The 9,051-nt window shown below is 39.7% G+C and overlaps 1 protein-coding gene across 2 annotated transcripts in view; it reads right to left on the bottom strand.

The window, feature by feature from the left end:
- Positions 1–1,825: 1,825 nt before the first annotated feature.
- Positions 1,826–9,051, bottom strand: part of WAC (WW domain containing adaptor with coiled-coil) — a 53,442-nt gene continuing 46,216 nt past the window's right edge. Inside the window, exons 12-14 of one of the 2 annotated variants that reach the window (XM_065731423.1) lie at positions 5,371–5,557; positions 3,441–3,568; positions 1,826–1,995 (exon numbers count right to left, since the gene is read on the bottom strand). In XM_065731423.1, the coding sequence (XP_065587495.1) occupies positions 1,926–1,995; positions 3,441–3,568; positions 5,371–5,557 (385 nt within the window). In that variant the 3' untranslated portion in view covers positions 1,826–1,925. The remainder of the gene's footprint in view (positions 1,996–3,440; positions 3,569–5,370; positions 5,558–9,051) is intronic. The other variant, XM_065731424.1, reaches the window with a different exon arrangement.

The following is a 9,051-nucleotide window of genomic DNA, read 5'->3' as shown; positions in this document are numbered from 1 at the left end:
CTGACGAAGCCTCGTGTCGCTTCGCTCTCCGAGAAGGCAGAAATGATGTACATTAAAACTAATCGATCCAAGGTTCTTCTGTTCCCACTTCCTGAGCAAAAGCACACATTTGTACAATACGAAACACTCAAGCACAGGCTGGACTAAAAAGTGAAGAACACCACGAGGTTAGTCCGTCGTGATTTGTTAGTTTTTGTTGGTGGCCATTTCCATTTGCTCTGTTTCCAATGCTTTGTTAGCACAGGGCGTTCAACCTCTGCTAATTAAAGTCTGCCTGAAAGGATAAAACAGAAATCAGCCCAGGGCCGTTCAACATGAGACAAAACAAAAGAAAGTCAATCATGTTTCTGGTGCTGAAAGACAGTATTTTCAGGGAACAAAACGTGCAGCATCGCATGTCAGTACTTTTGTCTTTCTCTTATTTCATCACCCGTAACCTTCCTCACCCAGTGAGCTGTGGTGACAAACTCCTGCACGCATCGAACCGCCGGCGCCGTTTTAGTCGTCGTTTTTAAGCAAAGAAGAAGTCACATTTATTTTGTAGTAGCAATAGTTTCTTTTTTATTTTTAATATACTTTAGGAAACAATATACAAAGCTGAGCTTTGCCACCATTTTCAAACGGCGGGTTGCTCCAATTACACAAAGTCAGCGTTTTGTGATGGTTAAGAACAGCAGTCAGCACCAGACTTGAACAGTTAGCTACAACACAAACATCCTTCGAAATGAAATGTCATAATATCGAGACAAGTAAACCAGGAGTTAACATAGGACAACTGTCGGAGGAGGAGTCTTAAATCATTCTTGTTGAATTTTATATTTTGTTAAATATTTTATACACAATTTCCTGTTTACAAGTTTTAAACAAAACCTCCCTTGAGGAATTATTTAAGTACAAAAACGTTCAACAAGAACAGTTCTAATAAAGAGTCCCCAAACAGACCAAAATTTAATGTGTTGACCAAAGGAAATGAAAACCAGTGTTTCTTTGTTTTAACATGTTTATTACAACAGATACAATTCACATCTGACTAGCTTCTTTTTTTTTTCCTCTTTCCCCTCCCACAACCATGTTAACATGTTCATTGGGCTATTTCTTTATATTTGAGCAAGTAATGTACTTTCAGCACACATGCCCAGCAGTACTATAAGTCCATTCTTACAGGGTGCAAATGGAAATACGTTTCAATAATTTATACAAACAAGTGGGTTATGCTCAATCACTGCAATTTTAAGCTACTGTACACAGGAATGAAAAGATTATAGAAAAAGTGCCATAGCAACAGTGCCTTAAGAAAAGAGAAAATTAGAAGCATTAAAAAAACCGATAAAATCAGATTGAGGATTTCACGGGGAAATGGAACACAGAAAATGAGAAACATTTCTCTGTCAAACGGAAACGGAGAAGCACTGCTCTGGACTCGGTGCAAGTGTGGAAACAGGCGTTTCATGGTACTTCTGTACATTGCCCAAATTGTTGCAGCCTTAGACACAGATCGCCTGGCGCTTGCATTGAATTTCAGGAAATGCAAGATTTCTGAATGATAAATTAACTAAAAAAAAAAAGAAAGCTAATTTTGCAGACAGGTTTACATGTAAAAGGCTAGGTATTTAGCCACCTCAGCATCGATTAGTTTTGGATGTCTAAGCTCTGATACACATGGCTTCCCATGGCTTCACTCTACAAAACATATTTACAACGTGAAGAATACATCTACAATAAATCTACATTTCAAGGGTTTTACAAATCATTCTTGTATCTTTCCCCTGAATTTGACTCCCTCCTGTCCCCTTCCCCATGTCATCTTTTTTTTCTGCCCAGCTCAACGGTCCAAAGTCTACTCAAATGCAGCTCAAAAGTGTTAAGACTGGGCATCAGTTTAATAGTTCCTGTACTCAAAACCATGTGCAATTGTTTACAACTTTTCACACCATGAAAGAATTCTGATTCTTTAGCTTTTCAAGTTCTTTAATTTGTTGTCTCAAAAATAGTATCCTGCAAGAGAAAAAAAAAAAAATTAGTGTAAACACTTCCACCACACAGAAATATGTCTAAGATCCCACTGAAAAATGCCAAGCTTCTTGGCTCTATTAATTAACTTCAGTATTTTTAAATTAATATATTCAGTGAACTACAGATTCCCCGTGCAGTTGCAGAGCTGCACTACTTGATTCTTTCATTTACAAAATCAAGTCGATGAGTTTCATTATGACAGAAGGACAGTGACATTGAAGCCCACTATTCATCTGAACTTAACTACAAGAAGAAGGTCACACTAGGAGAGTGCAATGAATATTCTAAAGAATGGCATGATGTCTGCGTCACGAAGTTTTCCAAACTGTACAACAGCTCAAAACACTCAACTTTTCACCAAATACGGAGCTCCTCTGTTCCCACCACAACCCCAGAACCTTCAGTGAAAGAGCTTAAAGGTTTCCTTTCACTGTCTTGTCTCCTATGTAATTTGCCTGTTCTAGGAGATGCAATGCCACTACAAATGCTGCACCAAAGCTGCTGTCCTCATGCCTTTCAACTTCTTTCCTCTCCACATGCTGGAGGATTTTATTTTACTCCAGTAGATTTAGATAATGGTGCAGGCAGAAGAGCTGCATATGCTTTTGTTTCCCTAAAAAAATGTCTCCATAATACGGCCTGATGCATTTCAGTTTGAATCAGACATATACAGAGCCATAAATTCATTTTATACGTAATTTAGTGAACATGTTTTAAACAGTGAAGTTTTGTTCTAGGCATCTCTTCTTTCTAGCATTTGTCTCTGTGTCTGTGAGAAGAAAAAGCCTTTCTAAAGGCAGGGTAAATTCCTACCTCAAAGTATTTGATCATTAAAAGACACATACGGAAAAAAGCTGCAACAACATGTAACTGAAAAATCAATTACATTTCTAGGTCAATTTTTCCTGTTACTAAACTGGCATAAACAGTTATTTCAATTAACACACACACTGTTTAGACAGTTCCTCCAAATTTGCAATGCATATTTTGTAGCAACTTTTCCCAGTGTTGAAGTGTAATGCAAGCAACATGAATTTCACCTTAGCTCAACAAGAATTCTTCAAACCTGTTCCAGCTTTAGACCCCATGTCTTACGCAAACCGTAGCAGTGAAGACCAGTGGAAACATGTCGATATGCACCTATGATCTCTGCATCATGTATTGAAGGATACCACAGATTTATTCTAAACTGGTGTAAGATTACCAATCCCATAACCTATCTGGAAGTATCTTTCACTGTCAACATGTATCTGTGTAGAAAATGGGTAGGATCTAGACAGGAAAGAACAGCTTTCAAATGCTGTTAAGCATTAGCATATTTATAAAGTGATCAGTAAATACTGCTCAGATGAAACAATGCCAGTATGGCAATTCTAACACCACCATGAAAATCACCAAATTTCCACTTTGCAAACAAACATGCTTACCTTTGCTCACGCAAAGTTGCTTGAATTTCACATACTCGAACTAAAGATCTTAAATTCTTTAATTCAGTACAAATTTCTGACATATGAACACTTCCCATGTTATGGGCTTCCTCACGTAATCTTGATGCCTACAACAGTGAAACAGAAAAGTCAGAATTGCAAGGCAAGCACTGTAGTAACTTGTAAAGCACTGTGACTTCTCAGTGCACAGTAAACCAAATCAGAAGTACATTACAAATGTCATAAGTGCCCACTTAGAATCAGGAAAGAACAACGTTGGATGTTAATATGTTACATGATCCAGACTGATGCTGGAGAGGAGCAACTTAGATTTCCTTCACTCCCAACAAATGTTTCTTCAACCATCTTGAAGTTAGCACACACCAGGGCTCATGACTAACTTTAATTTCTTATCTAAGCCCTGCTGACAAAAACAGCTGAATGCCATCTTCTTTTCAGCTGCTTTATGCAGAAAAAACCTTCATAAACCTCTTCAGGTGTTCTCTTGTAGACAAACTCCTTTACTTCAATATTTCCTGAAGTGGAAATGAGCAGGTGTACAAATTCAGAAGGGACGGCCTTTCTGCACAGTTGGCACATTTCTTACCATTCCTATCATTTCTTGTCACTAACCTGGAAATATGACTCCAGCTAACTCAGCTGTGACTATTCAAACCTGGCCTGCTAACAACACTTTCACGTGATGTAAATACAGTATGAAAACACTTAGCATGAAGGTAAGAGCATCCAATAGGGTACATGACTCCACAGCATGAGCCATTTTGCTTTATTACTGATATTGAAGGGGAAAAAAATAACCTAAAAATGTGCATAAGTCCACATTTGAGAATATATCTCAGCATAGAAATTCAGTACACAGTGAAAATAACACTGTCAGCTTGAATTCTCCAAACAAGAAATTCTCTAAGTAAAGTCACAGCAAGAAATGTCTGTGCTGCATCACTGCCACATTCCACGGCAATGGTAGTTTGACTCAATACAGATCATCAATGTCTTAAAACTGTATTTAAAAATTAATAGAAGATAAAAACAAGCCAACAAACTAAAAACTGAAAACTGAATCAACTCGAACAGCACTTATCTAAGAGTAATCCTGCAAGTTACTTCCCAAAAGCTTCCAATTTAGGCTTGAGGAAGTGCGCAGGCATTTTTCAGAAGACCAAATTAAGATGGACTAAATAAGATGAGTATCAGACCTACAGTGTCAAACTGGGCTGCCTGTGACAGAAAAGACTTCAACTGGACACAATAACCAATACAGTTTCTTTAACTAATACGTTCTGAATAGCTGACATGCATCCAGTTTCCCTATATTGCCACTGTGTACTTATAAAATCAGGATTACAAATTCTATGGATTTCAGTCTATGGAGAAAAAAAGATAAAAAAAAGAAAGGTTTACATTCAGCCTGAGCTCTCTACATCATCTTAAAAACTGGATTCAACAAACAAGGCACAATTTCTTTTTCACTGCGAGGAGCTCAGTGTCAGTGAATCAAACTGTGGATTGCTCTCAAATAGTATAACATTGTCACCTAATTATTCACATTTTTCCCACAGCAAACAATTTAATAAAAGATCTGTTGAAATTTATGAAGGATTTTTGAACATAACCAAACTTTGTCAGTAAGAAAATATTTACGACGATGACTATTCTTTCATTGGAGAGCATTTCAAAAGCACTGGTACATGAAGCAAGACTGAAAGCACTCAGCTGGTAAACAGCCATCACACATCAGACCTGCAGGTCTGGTGTAACCTCACACCTCTTCCCTTCTTCTGGCCGAGGACCAGCATCTTTCCCTTAAAGATCCTTCTAATTTCTAGACAAAGCACCTTGACTAACAAGAAGGAGTTTTCAAGCTGCCCACTCAGCATTCTCTCATGAAGCAGAGCACAGGTGCACCCACCTGCTTTTCCGCGTGGTCTGCAGGCCAGCCTTGGACATGCTTTATAAGGTTTTCATTGAAGTGTGCCGCTAGCGTAGGCGTTAACGAACAAGTGGGTCGTACAGATGGGTTCTGTGGTGCAGGTGTTGAATTTGATGCACTAGTGCTAGAGGTATGATTTGGACCTGGAGATGGGCTTCTTTGACTACTGGAAAAAAGAAGTTTTAAAAAATAAGGATCTAAAAACATACGTAAGCATAGAGAGAAACTAACACTTAAAATTCCCTGCTTCCAGCCACATGAGGCATTTAAACCACCAGAAGATAAATACCTCTGGTGTATTGATTGTGAGATGCTTATCCACAAACCTCTTAGTGGTACAGGAATGGTTTGAGTGCTACGACATGGAAGAGTTTTTATGGTTGTTGGGGGGGTTTCTGTTGTTGTTTCTTTTTAATCTTCCTAACGTTTAAAGAAATGTAAGTTGTGACTGTATTTCAGTGTCACAGTAATTATCAAGCACAAAGAGTGCTCTCCCAGTCTGAAAATATAACTGGCAAGTTTAACTGTTTACCAGTGCTAAAACACAAAGGCCTAAGTGACATTGTTAATTTTGTACATCCTCACTTTGGGTACTGAAGAGAACAGAAGTAACACAGCAGCAGTACATTCTGACTGCTTTACTTGAGCATATTCACACTGCCATTTTTCTGGTTGGTGTGTTAATCATTTGCAGGAGAGTTTGTTCACAGAAGCAAAACAAAAAAAAAATATTAAGGGATTGAAGACATTCAGTTACTAACTCTGTACCATATGCTGAATCAAAGACTCCAATCTGGGACATGGCCTTCCACCGTCCTCTGTCACATCTCCATATCTAACCAAACCTGCTTTCAGATTTCTGAACACTAATCTGATACACAATTTTTCCAACTCTAATTTATAATTCTTGATCAAAAGTGCTGATTTTTACTGACAAACCCTCCCATGCTGAACTTTGCACAGTCTTTTACCATCTACTGCAGCCAAGATTACACAGTCTACAAAGTATTCTAGTCACTGCTTCTAGCAGCAATAGGGATCTTGGTGGTGGTGGTTTGTTGTTGTTTTTTTTTTTTAAAGCACATAGCCCTAGTATTTGCCCTCTCACTCCGCTGTACAAAAGGTTTTCTCCTCACTACCTCATGATGTTCCACATGTATGGGATCACATCAAGCTCCTTCCTAAGAATCCCATCTCTGTATAAAAGCCTATTCAGATTGCTGCAACATCTGAAAGTGGTGGGTACTGCTGAGACAGTTCTTTGGCAAAGTGACTGTAACTGACTAATCCATAAGGACCTTTGTACTCCCAGTTTACAAGTACTCACCCTTTACCTCTTACACTCACATCATAAGCTCTCAGGTTAAGGAGAGCTGCTCTCAACAAAGTCATGGTATCCAAGCTGAACACCTAACACTGAGCTCAACAGGCTATCAAGTTCCCCAAAATATTTTTCAAAAGTCTCTGATATTTACATTTACCTCCCATGTGTCTGGAAGCCCAGCTGTCAAGGGCAACAGGAAGGCCATGCTCACACCATAAGGATCCAACTGCATCTGCCAGAGCTGCAGCTATGCGATTTTACTACATATGCAGCTCATCACTATTCTTCGATTTCCACATTCAGAGAAATAGACAACTCCACCACCATCAAAACTGGTTTATTCCCTTCACCAAATGAAGGATCAGAATCGTACAACCACTAAGGCTGGAAAAGACCTTCAAGATCATTAAAAAGCCCAACCATCCACCTAACACTGCAGGTCCACCACTAAACCACATCCCGAAGCACGACATCCACACATCTCATAAATGCTTCCAGGGATGGTGACTTCCAGTTCCCTGAGCAGTTTGTTCAATGCCTAATCACCCTTTCCATAAAGAAATTATTATTGATATTCAACCTAAACCTCCTCCTGTACAACGTGAGGCCACTGCCTTGTATCCTCCTACCAGGGTTTGTCTCTTCCCTGCAAGTGCTGCTGACCATGTGATCTGATCTTCTAGAAGAATGTGGGATGGGTAATAACCCAGGCTAGAAAAGCTTATCAGCTGAAGTTTCAGTACATGCCCTTTTTTACTCCCCTTTCCCCTTGCCAAAACAAGGTTTCTGTTTGCTTGCACCCCTGTCCAGTATTCTCCCAATCACTCCCATTCATAGGTTCATAAGGTTGGAAAGGACCTATAAGATCATCTAGTCCAACCATCCTCCTATCACTATCCCTACCCAACTACTAAACCAAATCCCTTAGCACCTCATCTAAACGCTTCTTGAACAGCGCTAGGGATGGTGCCTCAAACACCTCCCTAGGCAGGCCATTCCGGTGCCTGACCACTCTTTCAGAGAAAAAATGTTTCTTCAGGTCTAATCTAAATCTTCCCCGGTGCAACTTGTGGCCATTCCCTCTCGTCCTGTCGTTAAATTTATCAGGGAGAAGAGGCCCACCCCCTCCTCACCACAACCCCCCTTTAGGAAGTGGTAGAGTGCAATAAGGCATTGCCTCTCCACTCACAGAGGAGAGCTCTGCTCTTGTATCTTCCTAAGAGGCAAGAGTAGTGCCAGTTAAAGCGTGTCAGTATGGAGAAGGACAGGTCAGGATGACAACAGCCTGCCTCTGTCCTCAACATCCTCTTAAGGGAGCTGCTATCTTGAGCACAATAAAAGAGTCTGCAAGTAACACAAAGAACAACTGTCATAACTCATCAAGTACCCTGAGGACTGACACAACATCTTAGAACAGTGCCACTATCTTTAGGCCCACTGCCCAGGCTTTTGCACTCACACTTGCAAAGTACAGCAGTTTTCCAAACAAACGGTCTACAAGTCAGCTACAGCACATTGCCATACAGCAACAAAGGCTCCACTCCAGAACTTCCTTTGTTTAACCTCATTCCTTTCAGCGTCCACAAACTTTTAAAAAAGCTTAATATATTAAAAAAACTATGCAGAAAGATTTGGCAAGCAACTTTCTTAGACTTATATACACAAATCTCTTATTTCAGGCAGAAGTTGCAAAAATGACATAACTGGAAAAATATATATCTTTCTTTTTGCTATCTGTTTTCTTCAGTAATTGGCCTAACCACTTTAAAACCACTTAAAAGTGCAAGGGCTTAACATTAGAAACATTCTGTTGATGAGGAAAAGTGGCATTTAAACTTTGAAGCTGAAGTTGAAACTAACCAAGAATGAGAAGGGCAAAAAGGGCTGTAGACAAGCAGCAAAAGAAAGGCTAAGCAACAGGTGGGGCTGCCTGTTTTTAAGGCAAAGGAATCTAGTGATGAAAGACCTGGATACGGTCAGAATACTCGGTTATTTTTTTTTAATCTGTGTTTTTTCTACTGCTACAGTCTGCTCTCAGCCCCCTCACATGCCTCAGTACAACAGCAGAGTCAGGGCAAGGGAAGGATTAGCCTGCAACAGTGGAATAAGTTAAGGAGCAGTTAAATCAAGCAGTATGCACCCAAGGGTCATGAAGGAGCTGGCAAGTATGACCAAGATGCTGTATCATGTTGAAGTATCATGGTGAGAAGACAAGTTTCTTGATAACAGGGAAAAAAGCAAATGTTACAGCAATCTTCAGCAAGCATCAGGAGGAGCACGGACTGTTGACAGGCCTGTTGACCTAACCGCAATCACTGCAAAATCTATGAAACAAG

The sequence above is a fragment of the Cyrtonyx montezumae genome, unplaced genomic scaffold (assembly GCF_038088225.1).
Source record: "Cyrtonyx montezumae isolate F1298 unplaced genomic scaffold, pur_monq_1.0 scaffold_14, whole genome shotgun sequence".
NCBI classification, from domain to species: domain Eukaryota; kingdom Metazoa; phylum Chordata; class Aves; order Galliformes; family Odontophoridae; genus Cyrtonyx; species Cyrtonyx montezumae.
The sequence above is the reverse complement of the archived record's forward strand: the minus strand, read 5'-3'. Positions and strand labels throughout refer to the sequence as shown.